General features: G+C 30.3%; 1 protein-coding gene across 1 annotated transcript; it reads left to right on the top strand.

Annotated features, from left to right (window-relative positions):
• The first annotated feature begins 8,668 nt into the window (after positions 1–8,668).
• Positions 8,669–15,486, top strand: LOC113846889 (endoplasmic reticulum-Golgi intermediate compartment protein 3-like). The gene is made up of 13 exons (XM_027475612.1): positions 8,669–9,078; positions 9,179–9,252; positions 9,371–9,454; positions 9,633–9,713; positions 10,217–10,297; positions 10,669–10,761; positions 11,975–12,154; positions 12,340–12,407; positions 12,516–12,567; positions 14,411–14,464; positions 14,552–14,644; positions 14,842–14,908; positions 15,052–15,486. The coding sequence occupies exons 1-13, from the start codon at positions 8,937–8,939 to the stop codon at positions 15,141–15,143; spliced, it is 1,161 nt and encodes a 386-aa protein (XP_027331413.1). The 5' UTR covers positions 8,669–8,936; the 3' UTR covers positions 15,144–15,486.
• The last annotated feature ends 6,757 nt before the right edge of the window (positions 15,487–22,243 follow it).

Below are 22,243 nucleotides of genomic sequence, written 5' to 3'. Positions count from 1 at the left end.
CTTGAAAAGGTGATTTAGACAATCATAAGCGCACAATGAGTTTGTACCCAAAATAAAAAAAAATGCAAACTGAATTGATTTATAACCTGTTTGTATTATACCTATTTCTCACCGGCCTTCGTTGAAAGGAAAAATTGATTTACTCTGACTACAAAGGCATTTTCTCGATCACTTGTGCGTCAAATAAAATTTTAACAATCTTGCTTAAATATAACGTTATGCGAATTATATTGAGATTATAAATAAAGGAAATAATTAAATACCGAAAATTAGCACGTTACGTGAAATTGTGCAGAAAAGTTTATTTTATAATTCACAACTTTAGAAATACGAATTTTAAGAAATGAGTATCAGTTGCTCTACTATAATAAAGTTACTTTTACTTTTTGTAAAAATAAAATAAAAAAACAACAATATATAAAAGATAAACGAAGTTCAGGCGTATTTGATTTATTCTATCATGAAAAAAAATACGTTTCCCTTCTTATTTAAATAAAAAAAGTTATTAAATTAAATCAAAACAAGCATGGTCAGACTCTTAAAATTGTTTGTTTAAGCAGTACATTGATTTGCTACTTAGAACACGTCCCTCAATAAAGGAATAATAAATTTTGGATGTAAATTATATATTTTCGAAATTTTGTTCTCTAGTAAGTCAAGCAAAAAAATAAATATAGAGATACATTACACACGTTAGCAGCATTGCAGTTATAGTGATTATTCTGTTAAATTTAATATTCTGATCTCGATCTAGGAACTAATTGAAGCTGGTTAATAAGGATCAGAAACCAATAACAATACAACACAAGAGATAAATACTATAACTCGAGAAACTTAATTATGGATAATAGCGTTATCGGGTTCCTCTCCATATATTATATACTAAAGAAGTGTAGCTTAATTAGTGTCACATCCAATTAAGTGAAGACTAAAGAAAATTAAAGATACGAAAACCATGTGAAATCTTGAACTTGGTGTCTCTTCTCTAGCACTTTTCTACAACCTGAGCCAGATAAATCTTTCACAGGAGTAGTGACAGCTGTACATAACATACAGTTGTCAAGATACCTCTTGTCATGCTGTTAAAATGGCACTTACTGGTTAAGAAGTACACGCGTGTTGAGATTGTATTGACATTTGGATTTATCCTCGAAAGAAATGGTAGCTGCTTTAATAATTGGGAGGTTTGTCTTTTTAGGAGGACCTGCCCAGCACACTGACACATATGTGAGTGACTAATTGAGTTGGAAATACCTCATTTTCGTCTTGTTTAAATCTTTTTGTATATCTAAATTTTAAAATAAAATGCAATTATATGTATGGTTAAAACAATATTAAGGTTTGGTGGATCTCGTGAAAAGAACTCCATAAGTTTCGCATGCAAGCATGTACATCGTGAGGAAGATGTTTATGTAGATCTTTTGCTTTATATGAAAAAATTAAATAATAAAAGAAAAGTGTATGAAAAAAAAATTTTATTTATTTAAATATTTTATTTTATACGAGTAAAACATAATATCTTCTGTGAGATTTATTATTTAATGTTTTACATTTTAGTGAAATTTGGATGAAAGAGGAAATGTTTTTTTTTCTTCTAAATTTTGCAATTTATTGAATAATTAATGTTTTTTCTTTTTCAATCACATCACCTCTTGTGTCTCTGACTTTCTATACTTTTCTTTTTTCTTTATTTCTTATCTCTCTCTTCTTTACATCCAAACACCACTCCTTTAAAGAAATGTCGCGACATATAAATCGTCCTTAAATAAGTACTAGTATTACTAAGGTGTTTATAAATTGAAGTTAAATACTTTTATCATTGAGTCAAGAGTCATGTGTTGGAATGGAACAGCCTCAAATTTCAAGCGTGACTAATAAATCCACGTTGTGTATACACAGAAAGCAATGTAGATCATGCTTTCCTTACATCTTTCTGAATGACCATGTAATTCAGAAGGTAAAAATTCAAACTTTAGGTAGAAGCATAGATACTATACCAAAGCTGGCCAGGAACCGTGATGGCCACCTTGGTTATCAATTATTCATGTTTCTGTTTGGCCACATTTTCCTTACTCCAATTGTGCATTTTGCATTACTAAAGAAGCTAAGACACCTAAAACTCTCAAAGGAGTAACCCTATATATGCTAAAAACCCAAGTCCTACCATTGAATCACAATGCCCCAAAAAACACTCCCATTATCGCCAACCACCCTATTCCTTATGGTCAAGGTGCGATGCTGTGAAATGAGTTGGTCACGCCATTACCAAACAAAGGGTTGTCAAATTGAAGAAGTTATACATGACAATTATAGTCTCAGACTCACAGGCATAAACCTGCTTGGTCCTGTACCTCCCAACTTGTATACAGGGCATCTACATTCACCCTTTTGTCAGACAAAGTAGGAAAAGGACATGGGCACAAGGATTAATTTTAATAACCTTAAATAGGATGCCAGGAACTCTAAATCTGAGGCAGATACTATTATGATCTTCATGATATATTTTAAGACATGCTACTAATAAAGATAAAGTTGAGTAAGATCTGGGATAATAAAACTAATTAAAAGACACGCATAGGTTGATCTTGATGATCCTAATTCCTAACATCCCCTACAATTAACTATTGAAAGCCCCATCCTTGTTTAATTAGGATATTGAACCTAATTAGGGTCTTATAATTGCTAAAGAGATGTAAAACATAATTGGGCACCCTGCTTTGATTTGACAGACCCAACCTCGATCAAATATCATCAGAATGGTATCTGAAAATAGTAATATTTTATGCAATGTGAGAGATCTGATTTCTAGTTTAATGGCTTGTTTTCAAAGGGTTAGGTGCGTGAAAGTGAAATCCACTACTTGGTGAATCTTGTAAATGGTTGAAGAGGAGTTGGAACCCACTCAAAGTGCTTGATTTGAAGAAGACACGAGGGGGGATTCATAATGGGGACACCAAACATGTTTCCAAGCCTCGGAACCCTGGCCTTCATTTTCATACGTGTAAAGATAAGTTACCACTAGATTCAATTTCATCATTGGTGCTTTAAATAAACTATGTCAAGCCTTAGAAGCTCCAATTATTGGTACAAAACGGGCACTCCCTAACACATCTCATTGAACCATTCATAACCCTATTATCATGCCAAAATCGAACAGCTTGCGATCTATGTGCCATTCACATTCTAGATTTCCGTGAGAGAAAATGTACAAAAATAATGTTTCTTTTGTACTCATAGATTGTAATGTACACACCCACAGGGTACAAGAATAAAATGTTATGTACAATGGATAATATATTGTGGCGGAAAAAAAAAGGTTCAGAGAGTGAACACAAGGTGAGTCGAAAAATTAAATAATATATAAAGTTTATATCTCGTTATATACTCATTTCCTATTATCTGTGATTATCGAGACAATTCAGATGTGTGTGTGCCTTTTAGTTGTGAACTTTTTGCTCCCAATAAACCGCACCTGAGAATTAAAAAAAGAGGGGAAAGAGAAGAAAAGGACCCTTCTGGGTCTCATTGCTAAATAAAATACACTCTGCATGATAACTCACAAAAGACATTAATTTCATAAGCTAACAGACCAAAACCCATCTTGTGGGGTTTTTTCTAAAGCCCTTCCCATTTCGCATCATAAAAATACCCATGCGACCTCAACAACTACTGTTCTAGTTTAATTATTAGTCAAGTCCTGTTTTTCGCTTTAATAATTAAGTTAGCTAAGTAGCTACAGGGCATATATATATATATATATACTGTTGTTTGTTTCAATAATTAAGTTAGCTAACAACCTACAAGGCATATGGTTCTCTCTAATGCATTATTTTCCATAGAGACACACAATAATGGATCTCCATAGACCTATTTGCCCTTTGCCACGGACATCGATCCAATGGTCCCCACATGGAGAATGAATATATTTAAGCATTTATTATCATATACACAGAGTAATGTATTATGTATGTGGGAAAATATAAAAAAAGCTTTGCATATACGGTGTCAATTAATGGTGAACTGTTACGGCTTAATATTGAATATTCAAGTACCCTTATGAACAGTTGTTGCTGTTGGAGGGAGCAAGAGCAAATGCTGGTTGTTTTGGGTTTCATAAAAGGGTTATAAATTATAATTGCTGGTATCTAGGCCTTCACTTATGGTAGATTAAAAAGAAAGGTAGTTAGTAGTATAAAGAGAGTAAGCGATAATTAGCTAAATTAATTGATATAAAACAGATCGGTGAGCATTATATAGCCTTTCGGCTACCGTGCATCCAGTCAGTTCTTCAAATGGGACAGATGTTGCCATAACGAGCAAGCAATTCGCTTTGGTGACTATGCAATGCCAAAGAAAATGCTTGTATGGGTTGGCACCTTACCTTTCCATACCTAGAACCCTTAACTTTTCATGATTAGTGGACTACTCAAAAATGGCGTTTGGATATAATTTTCTTTTCATTAACCCTATTCTCTAATTGATTGTGGAGATTGGTCTTTTTCCAAGTCAAAAAAGTATTTAAAGTAATTACAGTTTTTTTTTAATGAAGTATTTTTGATGTATGATTAAAAATTGAACCTTGACCAACAAAAGTAATAATTCATTTACCAAACTTTGCACTGGGAATATGTTCATTATAAGAAATTTTCTATTTTGGGCGGCTTTTGACCTTCTTAATTTGATTTATAACGATTTTCAGAAACAGCCATATTTAGTTACATTAAAGTTATTTGTGGCAGTTATTTTAGGAATCCTTCGTCCATTACAGCACATTTTTATGGATGCTTTAAACCACTTTAATTTGCAAAGGCTTTTAATCTTTCTCATTTACCACTTTTTTTTTTTTTTAAATCTTTATGAAGATGTTTTAGAGGAATAAACATAATCAAATAGGCCCTGGTCCAATAACAAATTCTTTGGAAACCATTTCTCAAAAAATGTTATATGAAATCTTCATGATAAGAAACAAGAATCAAAGTTATTTAAAAATGAACATATTGTTAGGAGATAGTTCACTGTGAAAATCCAATGAAATTAAAACAGTGATTGATGATGCATTTTAGCCATATAGGCAACTAGCCATTACGTGCTTAATTTACTTCAGATGCTTGAAATTTTTGCTTCGGCCTCATCAGTGATAGTTGCTATTCTTTTTTAACCATAAGTTATGCTTATAGCATTTGGCTAATGTTATTGATTTTATATAATCTTCCTTCTTAGACTTATATGAACTGCACTTCCTTTATCATATAAATGATCATTCTAGGAAAGTAGGTGCTTATAAATAATATAAATGTGTGCTTGCACTTCTTTCAAGAAAATTAAGTTACATGCGTGACAACCTTTAATTCACTATCAAATAAAATTTTTAGAATACAAGAGACACTAATGTGAATAATTTAGTGACATTCTTAAGGTATATGTTTTATGTGGCAATTTTAACTAGCCGGACTTGTAATTAATGATTTTTAAACTTCATAATTTTTTTTAAAAAAAATCAGATTGGTGATTGAACCAGTGAATACTGGTTTAAGATTTAACAACCCAACCTTTGTTAAATTGGATAAGATCGAAGATAATTAAATATTATTTTTATGTTATATAATAAAATAAATACGAAATTAGTATAAAATTATAAAAATAATTAAGTTAAGCAAAATTTTAAGTTAATATAAAAGAACCATTTTACATGCTTTTATTATATAAAAGTCCATCACAAATAATTAAAAATAACAATTCATATATACATTTTTTATACAAATGGTGATCGAATTAGCTCTCAATTCAACCAATCAATCCAATTTTTAAAATACAGCTAAAATTTATCTTTTTCTTTAAGTGAAAAATGGAGTTTTATAAGTCGTTATTTCTTAGCATATAAATCTTAATTTTAGATTGAACTATGTTATTTTTTAATAAAAGCATAAAATAACTAAAATTTTATATTTTGAGGCAAATGAAAAATCTTACATTTTTTAGAGGAACAATACTCAATGATATTGGGTTTTCTAACAAATAATAATTATACTTAATCACATGCTTTTACTCATATAGAACTAAAACTACAGCACAATCACAGATTGATCCTTGTGAACCCATACCCCAATTCATGATAAAAATAGAATGCAAAAGCGTATCTGAATTTTTCATTGAAAATGATGAAGGTGGTAGAATTAATAGTGGGTATGTGATCTTTTAAATGTAGAGTGCCTTAGATTTCCTTTTTAAGTTTTTTTTCTGATAGAGATGAAAAGAAAAGAACAAAATTGGATCTTTGTACGTTCTATAACTTCCTCTACAAATAGGGATCACAACTCATTTATATAACTTCTGTAAGTTACATTTTAAATATAATAATTTTAATTTAACCCCTCATCAAATCAAAATATTACTTATAGCGTCTACACAATAACTTTTCAAAACAATTATGCCCTTAGTCATAAACTTAACATTAACAGACCACTTTATAATTTTGGCTGATCAGATAATAGCCCTAAAACACTTAAATAATATACATGTGACCCAAAATACTAACAAATGATAGAGGAAAAATCAATGCAACTGATTAATGATATAAAATAATTATATTCTTTGAAGTTCCATATGTGAAAATTGAAATTAAACTTAAAGACCTTAATCTAAACTTGCAACTGATTAATGGTATAAAATAATTATATTCTTTGAAGTTCCATATGTGAAAATTGAAATTAAACTTGAAGACCTTAATCTAGACTTGTGCACTAATTGCAATGTAATTATTTTATATATTGAATTTAGTCAGTTCTCAGAGAAGAGTTCAAAGGAATAAACGTTAAAAAAAGAGTTAATAAAAGGATTGTTGATTGATTTTGAAGGTGCATAAGTAATAAATTAATTGTTATCGTTTTAATTGTTATAATTGTTTTGAAATTAAAACCAATCGGGTATTATCTACTACTATGAAGTTCCTAGCATGGTATTTATTGAACCATGCAGGAAGATTGACTACTGATAATCTTAATGGGTTCGATTTCAAATTAAGGCGAGAAGAAGGATTGATTGGAACTTAATGCTAGCAAAATTTCCATATAATGGGAACTCAATTTAGTGTTGGCAAACAATGTCACGGTGATGGGCTTAATCCAATAAAAACTGATGGAGGATCAATGCTATTTTAGAGTGAAATGTGACAATCTATAAGTAAACTTTTTTTTTTCCCCTATTTCTCATCTGCTTTAATCTAAATTCGACTCAAGTAGCAGATTTTAGATGTAGTGGATACGTTTATCATTAAAGATTTTTTTCGTATTTTACCAATATTCCATACATAAAGTTTGCTAAATATTAAATTTGTTTTTTCTTCAATTATTATTAACACAAAAAAGTATATATATTTGGAGCAATCATAAATTCACAAAAATATGATGAATGTCTAGTTATTTGAAAATTCACGTTTTCTTTTTTAACAATTTATGTTCCAGATGCCTCTCCACATTGTCAATTTTGTGAAACTTTTGTCTTAATGGCCGAATTTATTCGACACGGGCTTTTTAGGACACTGGTTTGGGACTGTTGGACTAATAAATTAATAATGAAGGAATAGTAGAAGTTCTTGCCCCAAACGGTAGTCAAAGGTGAAGAAATGTCCACAACTCCATAACCCCACTTTTGGACTTTTGGGCTTGTTTGGATCCAAGTTGTATTCAATAAGAAAAATGCGAACATATCCTATTACTGCATAATTGGATTGAGGCCCATGAAAAGAGAGACATCCTATTACTTCATAATTCTTGTGAATCTAAATATGACCAAACCATTGGCCTAAACAGAACCTAAATATGCCTAAATAAATTAAAAGAATTTGATTGCATTTTTTAGGAAGATAAGTTACGAAGGGAATATAATTCAAGAAAAATAAAGATAAAAATAAAACAAAATACTACAATCCATGTGTGAAAAGAAGCGTAGTTTATTCATGGAAGAATATTTGCAAAATTATCCTTTCTAGGTAATTTTTTAGTTTAAAAACCATTTTTACTTTAAATGTTGATACTGAATATATTTGTAGTTTTAAATAATTTATATTTATTTGTTTGCTTTATAAATTTATTTTATTAAAATAAAGGAACTTTTATGAGCAATCATAACATAATAATTTATAATATGTTATAAATTATTATGAGCTATTTATTTTATAAATCATATCATAATAATTTTATGGGCTATTTATTTTAATTTTTTAATAAAATATTTCATTTTTAAATAAAAATTAAAACAGTTCGAGGTTAAATTTAAAGATAAAAAAACTATAATTATTTTAAAATAATGTCTAATGTATATTTTTGTGTTATTTTATATTTGTAAAATTAATTTAACAACTTTTACCTCTCAATCAACAACTTTCAGCTACAAATTACTTTCTAAATGATCAACAAACTTTGAAGTTTCAATTTATGTATCACCTATATTAACCTAGCATAACCAATAACTCATTTCCAAATTATATTTACCAAAAAAATATATACTTCTAAATTCCATTGACACAGAAATGAAATGCAATAATAAAAAAATCCGAATCCAAAGGCAAAACGAAAAGAATAGACGACACAGGAAAACAGGGTTCTTCGGGGCACGGATAAATAGCAACAATGATATGATATTTTCTATTATTTTTGTAGAGTCAAAACATTTTATTTGTAAGAAAAATAAACAAATAAAAGAAGCAACAAGAGAAGCTCGTGGCCGTGGAGTTAAATTAGAAGATTAGCAGAGTCAAGCTGCAGAAAATCAAAATCATTCTGAAACGCCCCGTTACAACTTCAATTTGGATTGAACGGGGTGTTTTCCATTTCAAAATAGCGTAATTTTAATCAAGCTTTGGTTGTAATACTTTCGGATCTTGCATTTTTTATCCATAATAATAATAATAATCGTCGATTTGGGGATTCAATTCAAGCATGGACAGCATAATGAGCAAGCTCCGCAATCTCGATGCGTACCCTAAAATCAACGAAGATTTCTATAGCCGCACGCTTTCCGGTGGCGTCATAACCCTCGCTTCCTCAATCCTCATGCTTGTGCTCTTCTTCTCCGAGCTTCGTACGCTTCTTTCTCTCCTCGTTATGTTTTTTTTCTCTGTCGTTTTTGTTCTGTGAAGGTTTCAATTGAAACTCATTGTCGTGTTTGGCACTGGCTTCAGGGTTGTATCTCCATGCGGTGACGGAGACTAAGCTTGTGGTGGATACTTCCAGAGGCGAAACGCTGCGTATCAATGTAATGTCCTTTCCCTTGAACCATTGATTTTTTATTTTTTTGCAATAGAAGAATTTTTTGAATTATTGTTTGCAAATTGAAGTAACTGATCCTTGTCGTTTTGATGTTGAAAGTGCAGTTTGATGTTACGTTTCCTGCGTTACCATGTTCCATTCTTAGTCTTGATGCAATGGACATCAGCGGAGAGCAGCATCTAGATGTAGTATGTATTAGTTATAAAAAGAAAAACAAAAAATGGAAAAATATTAAGTTTATTTTTTATTTCGCGTATGAGTAACTAGAAGTTAATTGAGTTTGGAATGTGTTTAGTGCCTTTGATATTCTGTATGTTGCTGAGTTTATAACAATGTTTTTTTGTCTTTGTGTGAGTAAATTCTCAGAAACATGATATAATCAAGAAAAGATTAGATTCTCATGGCAATGTGATAGAAACAAGGCAAGATGGAATTGGTGCTCCCAAGGTAAACAATATGATTCCATTTGTTTAAACGTACGAATTTTTGTAATTCACATTCATATATTGGATGGTTGATTAATGCTGTGTTTGACTATGCGTTAGAAATGCCGTTGCACAGAATAATGTAATTTATTTTCACTACCAGCAAACTCCGTTTTAATCTTGCAGAACGCTAATCCAATCAGGCATTAAATATTTACTACTGTTATTTGATTCCTCTTTTCATTTTAATGTCTTTACATATCTTAAGAAATTACACATTTAGTTTTACCAAGCTCGATTGGCTGAACACGTTTACAGGTGATTTTCTCTATTAGAAAATGAACTTGTACCGGTGCTTGCCTGTCTCGTTTCCCTAAAGATGCAATTTTATTTTACTTTTTTTCTCTTCTTGAGATTAGGTAGTGGTGCTTTATCCAGAAATTCCTCTTAAATCATAATTTGAATGTCTTGTTTGCTTACTTTATTTTTAGATCATTTTCTTTATTTAACTGTTTGTTTGATCAGATTGAAAAACCATTGCAAAGACACGGAGGAAGGCTTGAGCACAATGAGACTTATTGTGGTTCCTGTTTTGGTGCTGAAGCGGTATGCCTGGTTTTAAATTATGCTATATGCAAAGATTTCTTAATTTACTGCCTTGTGTGTCTATTGGTTACTGGTGAGAAGCTAACGGAGATAGTTCATCATTAAATTTCATACTAACTTACTAAGAAATCTGGTATTTCTTTTCTTTTTTCATTCTTGTTTTTGCCCAAATATTTTCATATAAAAGAATTTTAAATTGCAACTAGGCAACATTAGTACTGAAGTCCCTACACTTTTCTTCCTTCCATCTAATATCCTTGGTTTTCCATTTGGGGCTCATAATGATGGATTGCATGTGACTTTAATTGAATTGTTCTTAGCATTCAAAAGTTTGATACTGACCTAAAGCTTGCACATATTTATGTTTGCAGTCAGATGAGGATTGTTGTAATTCCTGTGAGGATGTTCGTGAAGCATATCGTAAGAAAGGTTGGGCGCTTTCAAATCCAGATTTAATTGATCAGGTTTGTCTTTATGACATATTAACTTTGAATTCAATATTGTTTTTGAACGTATCAAATATGATGCTGTTGTCTGATACCTATCAAAATTTCCACTGCAAGTGAAGTTCTTCATACTTTTGATTTATGTGTATAGAACTCCCTAAGTTTACGGTTTCCAGGCCAGGCACACATATTTATATATAACAGGTTATTTATATGTAAAATAGTTTAACTCTATATTTATGATCCATTTCATACTATTCTGCAGTTTCATTTAAAACTCTTTCTACCACATGTAACATGTGAAATGTGGTCAACATATTTTTGTGTTTTGCTACTGTTTTCATTATAGAAGAAACTATTTTTTCTGACTGATCTTGTTTTTACTTTATATAGTAACATTCTTGTTGAAAAAGTGAAATGAAATTTAATTATAAGTAATCATTATTCTGTAATGCAGTATTGTTTGTTGGTGAACAACCAATTTTTGTTTTGTCCGTTTATTATTAATCATGAATTGGTAGCCTCACATACTTTTTTTCTTTAGCTGTGGATTATTGTTTGATACAAAGGCAATTTGACATTTGGACATAGAAGGTTTTTTTGTACAGCAGTAGCATTTATAATTGTTCATTTATATAATTGGCTTTTAGTTGGTGTTGTATCCAAGGAGAACTAGGTTACACATTAAACCAACCATGTTGTGATTATTAAAATAGTTAATTATGCTTCAGCAGTCAATCACAATTGCAGTGCTATAATTTGTACAGCAGTAGCATTTAGAATTGTTCATTTATATAATTGACTTTTAGTTGGTGTTGTATCCAAGGAGAACTAGGTTACACATTAAACCAACCATGTTGTGATTATTAAAACAGTTAATTATGCTTCAGTAGTCAATCATAATTGCAGTGCTATAATTTGGCTTACAGCTTGATCACTAACTAGTAAATTAAACTATCAAAGCATGGGTTCCTTTGTGATTTCAGTTTCAATTTGTATATGCATGGATACATCTACAAGTTTATCCAAATGTAATTAGCTATATAGGCTACATGCTTTTTTCTCCCCAACCCAAGTATATCGCATGCATATCTTGTCATATTTGACATAGATGTATATTAAAAAATTAGCGGCATTATCCTCATTCTCTTCTACTTAAATAGTTCTTCTGCCTATGTCAAATTGTTAATTTATGTGAGTCCCTATTTGGCATGTGATTTGTTTCACTTAGTGCAAAAGAGAAGGATTCTTGCAAAGAATCAAGGATGAAGATGGTGAAGGATGCAATGTGTATGGCTTCTTGGAAGTGAATAAGGTGGCAGGGAATTTCCATTTTGCTCCTGGGAAAAGCTTTCAGCAATCTGGTGTACATGTACATGACCTACTGGCTTTTCAAAAGGACTCCTTCAATGTAAGACACAATCTGTTATTTTGTATTCAGTTTGGCAAATTTTTATTATAATTTCTACTGCATATATTTCATAGCTTATGTGAAACATGAAAAACAATGTATTATATTATTAACTTTGGCTATAAAATTTCTTCTATTGCTCCTCTTATTTGAAGACACTGAAAAGTATATAACATGTGATTCAGCTTAGTCACCACATCAACAGATTAGCCTTTGGAGAGTATTTTCCTGGTGTCATTAATCCTCTTGACCGGTGAGCTCTTCATATACACTTAGACTAAGAATCCAATCAATGATTTAGCAAACTTTACTATTGAATAGCTTATAGTTGGATACATTCTGACCCTTTCTTGATTTTCAGTGTGCATTGGACACAAGAAACACCAAGTGGGATGTATCAGTATTTTATTAAGGTTACCATTTCAAATCTCTGCATACTGCATATTACTAATACTTATTTCATATTAAGCAAAGCTGTGATTTCCAAAATTTACTATCAGTGGGTTCAATCAATCTAATTTACATGATGAATATTGCTTATCTATCTTTATATCCACAGTCCACTACATAGAAAGAAATGTTGCAGTGAGTGGGTTGCTATTGTTTCCATAAATGTTGGTGCATGATTTTGATCTGATTTCACAAACTTTATATGAATAAAAAGTAAGTTAAAATTTTGAATGCAATTTTGTGATATATTGGTGAGTATATCTAGGTTGATATTTGATTAGATATTAGTTATAAAACATGATACACTTACATCCAATGACTTTGAAAAATGTCAAAATTTTTGTTTAAACGGCCCTGCATTTATGTGATTTCCAATTATCGCATTTTGTTGCAAATTGTATTTGCCAGTCTCCTGTTATATCTTCAACTAACAAATACAAATTCATGATTTCTTTTCTTTCGCTGAATCCTTTTCTTTCAGCTTTGTACTTATTATTAATTTTTCGGAAAGTTATTTAGGAAGTAAAATCTATTCAGAGTCATACAATAAGCTACAATTTTTCATGCTTTTTGGGTCATGTCAAATATGTTCGCCTCCCAAAATTTGACAAAGTTAAACTAACCGGTGCTCCAGTTTTGGAGATTATACCTAGCCCATTTCTTTTAAATATTTTCCACCATGCAAATTGTATAGATAGGGGTGTGTGATATCACGTGTAAGATAAAAATGCATGCAGTATGTCTGGGAAAATTTCAATGTTTGGGTGGTCTCAAATATTTCCCAAAATTATTAGGGAAGTTGGTACATGTAGCTATATTTGTCTCCTTCATTTTATTTTCCTAATGGACTTGTTTTCATTTTACTCGTCACATGCTCTGTTTTTGTCACAAGCTGCATTTGCTTTCAAATGCTCTATCACTGTCACTGAAAATACTTTCATACCTTTTAGTTTATATTCTATATATTTTCTGCTTTGATCACAAGGTGCATGTGTTTATATCTGATGCTTTAATTTATAATTAATAAATGATTTTATATTTTTATTACTAAAGAAATCTCCATTGGTGAGATTTTTATTATTTTTCCTTTTAATTTATATTTTTATCACTAAATAAAGAGAAGTTTTATCTAACTTCAGTACAGCAAGTTATTTTATATGATAGTGAATCCTTAGCCTTAAAGAAACAACACAAGAAAAAACTAAAGAGTGACAAAAATAAGAATATTAAAGTGAATAAATAGTTGCACGAGAAAAGATAGGATAAATAATGATGGTATATGTGAAAATATTAGAGTAACACCTATTGGAAAAGATGACTGAAAACCATCTAAAGGTAGTAGAGGGAGACAAAAAAAAACCTTAAAAGGTAATTTTTAAAAGAGATCTTTTGATTAATCATATTTTTGAAATTTTGGTTTTTAACTAAACTCAATGAAGTCATGTGATCCATATAACTTATCTCATCTAGTGGGATTAGGTTTTGTTGTAGTTGTTGTTAGGCCCATTAATGAGAAGTGTGCCTTTGTTTCTCTCCAAAAAAATTGAGGTATCAACCCCTAGATTTTGAAATCCCTTAGCTCCTTAAGTGTGTGCGCCTGTCTTCTTGGACTACTTTGGTAAACATCAGGAAAGTGTGACTGCAATTGCTTTTCCATGCACAGTTTTTCTAGTGTTCTGTTCTCAGTAGTTTGTCGTAGAAAGGGTGCAAGAATTGGTATATCCCTTTGCAAGATATGTGGAATATTGCACCAGAAAACTATTCTTAGAACTTGCTATCAAATTTTACCACTGATTTTTTTTTCAGGTTGTGCCTACTGTATACACTGACGTAAGTGGGCATTCTATCCAGTCAAACCAGGTTATTTAACTATTAAATTTCACTCTTAACATTTCTTTTTTCATTCTGACTTGCAAAACATAATACAAACTGGAAATGTTTCTGCAGTTCTCTGTGACAGAACACTTCAAGACTGGAGATGTGGGCCGTTTGCAGTCCCTCCCTGGGGTTTTCTTCTTCTATGACCTTTCTCCAATTAAGGTGGGGGGTTTTTTATTTGTTTTTCTCCAAAAATTATTATAGCTTTTGGCTGATATTCAGATATGAAATGTCAGAATCAATAATTGCAACTACACCTTTTCGTTCCTATTTTCTCTCAACAATATTACTTTCTCACTCGTTTTCTCATTCTCTTTCATGCTTTTTGATCTTGTATTATTCTGGAATGACATTTGCAGGTTACTTTTACCGAAGAACATGTCTCTTTCTTACATTTTCTTACTAATGTGTGTGCCATAGTTGGAGGTAGATATGAATCTTTCTCTTCTTGTATTATTCCTCTTCACCCTTGCATTATTTGTCTCTAATATTTAACAAGTTCATGAGACAAGTATCATTTCAAATTTTTGAATCTTGACGGCATCATGCTTTCTGTTTGTTGCATACAGGTATTTTCACTGTTTCTGGAATACTAGATTCATTTATCTATCATGGTCAAAGAGCTATCAAGAAGAAGATGGAACTTGGTAAATTTAGCTGATAGGTGTTATTTGAGTTCTTTCCGTTGAATGGCTCTCCATGGACAATCTATTCTGAAGAAGATCAACTGTTGAACGAAATTCCCCCTGGGGCTCCCTGAGTTCTTCAGTTTCAACAAATGGATTTTGCCCATACACCTTGTCATCAATGGAGGTTGAAATGGCTAAGTGCAACAAATGCCACTTTGCCATGACTCATCTTTTCTGAAACAGCTCTAGATGTGAATGTTACATGTTTAATGGAAAGTAGAGGGGCTTTCATAGCCCTGAACTTGCAGAACTTCGAGAAGCATCAAAAGGAAATCCTTTAAGGAAAATTTAAATCAACAACGATAATCTAAAATGAGATATAACTGCTGACCTTTTTTTCTTTCGATGTTAAAGTTTTAATTATCTGTGCGTTTCGTAGTTTTTTCCGCCCCCATATTCATAAATTTTTACTTGGAATCTTGAATAGGACGTGTATTTTAAAGGGGGAAAATGAATTATTTGAAAAATGAGGAGCAAAAAATATTTGTATGGAGTAATTGATTCAAAATCTTGATGCGCTGTCCAAATAGTTCAACCTTTTTTCTGAGCTTAAACAGTTCAACTCGAGAACATCGAATGACCAAACAAAATAACAAAAAGAAACTTTAAAATTATCATTTTTTTGTCTGGGCCTTAAAATCATCTAAGTGTCCGTGTCTTCAACCGTTAGCTGGCTCGTCCATTGACTTCAAAAAGAAAGAATAAAATTATCTCCGGTTATAGCGGGAATTAAATGTCTAATCTTATTTACTTAAGTAAAAAATAAATTTATTTAAGTGAATTTAAAAAAAAAATTTAAGTTAATTTACTTAAAGGGTGTAGTTCCTTGTTGAACTTTACTCTTTCCTTCCCCCTCAATTCCACACCCAGTCCTCTTTTCCTTTTCCCACTCATCTTTTCGTTGCCCCTAGCCCTCCACACCTTTTACCACTGCTTGGGCTTCCTTCCCCTCTTGCTGCCTCAGCCTCCACTCCTTCCTCTTTCTCCCATATACAAGAAAGATAATGATAAATTTTCTTAAGACTTTATTTAGGAGTTTGGAGAAAAAAGAAGGAAAAAAGTTTACAAAGAGAAGGAGGGGAAGAAAAGGAAAGGAGAAAGAGATTAAACATATCCTATATTTGAATGTTTAATACTGAGAAATGAAGATGATAAGAGGTTTAATTATATAAATAATTTTAAAATTAATATTTTTATTTTTTAAATTTTTTTAAAAAAATTATCACTTGAAAAATTAACATTTTTAAAAAAAAAAATTAAAATCCTATTTGTGAAACAGTATGAAAGAGTAAAAGAAAGAACCCTCAGAATAGAAGAACTCAAAAAAATAAGCTTTTACAGGGTTTTGAAGGATTTAGAAAAATTCTCCAAAACTTTCTTCTCCTAATTAAGCAAATGCTAAATAAGATTAAACCTCTTCTAATCTCTTCCTTCTCCTCCCCTCCCTTCCTAAATCTAACTCCCAAATATAGTCTAAGTGAATTTTGCATAAATTTTTTTATTATTTTCTTATGATTCACTTAAATAAATTTATTTTTGTTTAAAGAAAAATAAGACTGGATGTCAAACTCTTGTTACAGGAGAGAATCTAAATCCAAAAAGAAAATAGTATGTTAGTCTCTACCATCTTACACCCTTTGCTTATTTAAGTGAAAAACATGTAGAGATATATCTCCGGTCTTTTTTATAAGAAACAAAATGGAGCATTTTCTTGGTCTTTATTATAAGAAACAAATGATAGATTCAAAATGAATTAATTGCTAAATTTCTTTTATATCCTTCTTTTATTAGTATCATTAAATATACAAATTACTAATTACATCATTTAATATTATTGATATTCTTGAAATTTTAAACATAACTAACTTAATTACTTTTTTTATCCTGATAATTTAGTCTTTTGTTTCTTATAAAAAGGACCAAATGTAGTAAAAGTGTAGAAAATGAAGTTTAATGTAATTAGATGTTTTATTTTATACGAATAAAAAATAAAGTTTTTTTCCATCCGATTTAATCTGGATCTAATCCGAATCGTACGTCTAGATATGATGGGTGAGTCTACTACTGAAAATTTTTTACATATAAAAATAAATTTATTTTAGAGTTTAAGAGAAACACTTCATATAAAATGGTGAGATTTTGTATAAAAAAAGTTATGATACTTTAAATTTTATTAAAAATAATTTTGAAAATAATATAAAATATTAAATAACAAAGAATTACATAATTAAGAAAAAATATTATATTATAACTTTTATTTTTGTCAAAATAATTTTTTATTATTACAAAAATATTTTTTCATCTAAATTACCTACTCATTTTTTATTTTATCCGAACATAACATCAAAATACTTCATCAATCTTCGTTGGAACGCTTCAGGGATATCTGCGTTTATGCTACATTGGGCCAAGTAAAATGTAAACAAGTTTCCTTAAATATTATTTTCTACATATATTATTATATTGGTTGAAATTCATGTCAGCTTCAATAAAAGAGGAAAATTTTCCTCTTTATTTAATTAGTTTTTCTTATTTAGTGGAACTCTTGAAAATTAACCACTAATAATATGTTAGAAAAAGCATGTTTTCAATACTAACATTTCATATTTAGTAATATACTTTTGAAAACAATGCAATGTTTCTATAATTTTTTGTTTTCTTTTTTATATTATTTTTTTAAGAAAATATTGGAACTCAAGCAAATCTGTTTATAATGATGATGGAACAAATAATATGAAATTAAAACCTTTCTTTTAGTCTGCTCCTTATGAAGTGGTAAAGTAACGTTCTAAATTTATTGCTCTTTTGTACCAAAGACACTTGTTTAAGACTTTTTTTGGAAAAATTTATGAACAATTTATAAAAATAATTTGAAATTTATAAGCTTTTTTCAGCTTATTTTAATAAGTTATTTTTTTTAAAAAATTTCAAAATAAGTTATTTTCAATTTATTCTAATAAATATTATCACTAAACTTTTAATATAAGTCATTATTTAAAAAATTATTAATAAATGTTTAAATAAGATATATACCCAGATGCACTTAGTCTGGGCATGGGTTTATCGTATCAAAAGAAACCAAAACAACTCAGTCGCAAGATTCGAAGGTAGAGTCATTATCAAAGGATTCCATCAAAGCGTGATTACAATCAAACCTTTAGTCCTGTCATTAAAACGTCCATTGCCTCAGTTTAGCCGTTTCTCCAACTCTTTAACACAAGTAAAAAATTCGCCAACCAGATATTAATAATGCATAATTGAATGGAAAATATATTAAATAGGTGTTCATGCAATGCAACCACCTTCAAGTTTCATCTATGGTGATTTCCCAAAATATGTGTCAAGACTTGAAAAAATCCATCTATGTGCTCAAACGACTCCCATATGCATGCATGGTTTCAAATGTTTTGTTCCTTTCCAATTGATAAACTCGGTTAAACCCATCATTGCTAATCTTTGGTAATAAACTTTTTCATATCTCTAAAGGTCTCTTCATCAACCAATTCAAGTACAATCTAGAGCTTCTTGAACAAACCACATGGCTTAGGTAAAAGTGGACCAAATTTGTCTCTCAATGAGTAAATCTCACACATCATGATGATAGTTCAACAACTAACACCACCAAGTACAAAAGCTTAAATGGAGCACTTCAAAACTACTCCATGACGCGGCCTAATATGGCATTCTCGATCAACTTGCCAAATTCGTGCTCAAAGTCCACTTTTGTACGCATAGTAGGTTTAAAATATTTGTGGTGTTCTTTTATACACAACTTGCCTCCAACGGTGTGGATTAGGCAAGCGCCTGAGACAACTACACTTTCAATTATGGTACCTTTTTTTTTTTCAACCGAAGTCATATCAGAAAAAAGGAACAACACGTCAACAAGTTCCAATACAGAAATAGAGAGCAGGCATTTTAGCCAAGTTTGTGTGAAGCTTCAGTTCTACAAGAGTTATAATTTAACGTGCGAATTGTTTCAATCATTTGTTGTGACAATCTTAGTGCCATATACCTATCACTTAATCCAATCTCTCTAGAGAAGTGCACATAGTTTTTGTAAGTGATCGTAATCTTCACTCTCTATTAGTAGTTATATGATCCAGATTTTTATTTGTAAGTGATCGTAATCTTCACTCTCTATTAATAGTTATATGATCCAAATTTTTAGGTGTAAAACTATCAAAATCTATCTTAAGAGCTTATCTGTATTTAAGAGGAATGAATAAGGACAAAAATGTAGAAAACTTTTAAGCACGTCATTTAGAATGAATCTTAAGAGATTGTCGAGATGCCATATGCAATACATAAGTTTTTCTTAGACAGTGTATTATGTATATATATAAGTATATTTAATTTTTCTTCCCCGCCCGCTTGCCAAACATATTAAATTGTTGTTAAATTCTTACTTTGGACCTGCTATTGTACGATGTACAACTTTAAGTTACCCTTACATTCACCACATAAGTTATTCATATGGAAATCCATAAATACAAATAATATATATTACGGGCGTCTTTTATATTATATTTATAGAGTATGATTTGTCTAAGAATTATTAGAAGCAAAAGTGGCATTATCATTCCTTCGATCATTTCCTTGCAAAGCACGGATGCGTTATTGGGATAGCTATATTTATCAAGTAACATCCTCGCTTAGCAAACTTTTCTTCCTTTTAACGTTATCATTTTATCTCAATCTCAGGTACTTTATATGCATCAAAGAAGATACATGGATAAGGATAGATTGTAAACGTAGTAGATACACACCCGAAATTTTTATATTGATATAATTAATCTCTGGTGCACTTTGATTCTTCATAATTTTATTTACTTCTTATTTGGATAAATTCCTTTCATCCCTAATTTCTTACACTAGTTTGTTGTAATTTCTACCCTGATTCATATAATTAATTAAGAACACTAAACGCACTAAATTATTGATATTTATGTGCAATGTTCCCTATTCCATTATAATTTTATTTTATTTACAAATTTGTAAAAGTGCCCTCTTATAGTTTATTTTACTTCGATAGGGATTTCAAAAAGTAGAGAGAAACCCACTTATACATTTCCTTGAAAACACAAGCTGGTGGATATGAAATCCCCTATCCAATCAGCACACAATTGCTGTAGTTGCAAAAGAGCCAACGAAAGCTGAATTGGTAGAAATTAACAAAAAAAAGCAATTAGTCTGAATCAAAATATAGGTTATCTTTTATCACAGGTAACTGCAAGTATACATAGGATTTTCACATCATATCGGCAACTCATTCCAAAGGAATTTTCTGTTTCAACTTGTTTTATAAGGTCCCCATATCATGTACATACAGGTGGCTTACAATGGATTTGTTGATTTATGACCTCTCAAATTACTGTAAATAGAAGAGTGAAAAGAACTTTTGGCAATGACACAGCATGTTAGGTATGATACTGATTTTACCATTGTAATGGATTAGCACTAGCAGTCTAGTAAATTTAGAAGTAGAAGCAATGAACATCTAACAATTGAATTCCAAATATTCTAAGTGTCTCTTATGTGAATGGGAAAGTCCTAAATGAAGCCAATTAAAACAAAGTAGAAGGGATATAAAATGTTATACATTAGGCCAACAGGATGGAGTGTCTGATTGTTCATGCATTTAAACTTCCATTGGACTAAAGTGAAATTTATTTTGCTTCCTTTAAGTTCTTTTTTTAAAAGTTTAAAATAAATAAATACCTTCTTGTACCTTTTAATAAAAAAAAAATACACACTCCAATAAAAAAATATGGTTCAAACGTATCTCACAACAATTTTTAGTGGATTAAAAATAATTTCATCAAAAGTAAATTTAATTAATTTTAAATTAAACAGATATATTAAAATAATCACGTAAAGAAGGTTACAAATGTGGAAACAAATAAACTCTAAATTACAGTCTTCAGATTTTTAGAGTTGATATTTTTTACGCTATCAAAGGATATTAAATATACCATTTTAAACATTTTTTAACTACTTAAAAATATAAGTATTGAAAATATTTTTATATTTTTAATATAAAAAATTCTATTTTTATTCTCTTAATATTTGTATAGGCTTTGTTTTCTTAACTGGGCACCTGGAGTATCGATATCAACAATGGAGGATTCGTGTATATGAGAATAAACTTAGAACAAAAGATTGCACTAGAATACCCTGCTCTAAGTTCTTTCCTTTCGCTTTTAGTTTACAATTATTTATCTGCATTCAGTAGAAACTGTAGCCGGGGAAAAGGAGAAATATGAATTGATAGAGAATGAGATAGGTGAAAAGGAGAACACGTTTTGTACCATTTAAACTATTTTGAAATAAAATTTAATTTTTATAGGAAATAGAATATTGCATTAGATACTGTAATTGGGTGTAGTATGCTTACTTTTATAGGAACACACACAAGTTTCATTCAAGATTGCTACACTTACATTATTTCAAAACAGTATTATCTATTACTTTCACAATAATGGTAAGATTGTTCCAAAGATTATAAAATTTCTGTCGATACTTAAAATTATAGAAACATATCTCACGAAATATTGATAAAAAAAATTAATTTTTGAGAGATAGATGTTAAAATTGTAAAGAAATTACTATTTAGCTTAAAGTTATCATTATTTTGGTCACAGATTTCCCTCCTTCATTAAATGCTTTCTCCTTTTTAATTTTTGCGAAATCTAAATTCTTAAGGCATTTCATTTTTCAATAACCTCTAAAATCATACTCGGCTCTCTTCTCAAATGCTAAACTCGTCATTTAGTTAATTAGGGAAAATATCCTCCCTTTCGATAATTTAAACTTAATGTTGACCCTTTAAAAGGTAATCTAGTCATTCATTAACCCCAGCTGGAATAATTTGGGATTGTCACGAAAATTGTATTGATATGTTATATTTATACAACAAATATATAAATAACTCATATAATAAGAGAGAGAGAGAGAGAGATGTGGAATAAAATGGATGATGTGATGGAGAAATATAAAGAAAGGAGTTTATATAAGTTATTATATATAAATTTGTAGAATGAAAATGATATCTTAATATTATTGCAAGGTG

The sequence above is a fragment of the Abrus precatorius genome, unplaced genomic scaffold (genome assembly GCF_003935025.1).
Source record: "Abrus precatorius isolate BTA unplaced genomic scaffold, Abrus_2018 Scaffold8, whole genome shotgun sequence".
NCBI lineage: Eukaryota > Viridiplantae > Streptophyta > Magnoliopsida > Fabales > Fabaceae > Abrus > Abrus precatorius.
The sequence above is the reverse complement of the archived record's forward strand: the minus strand, read 5'-3'. Positions and strand labels throughout refer to the sequence as shown.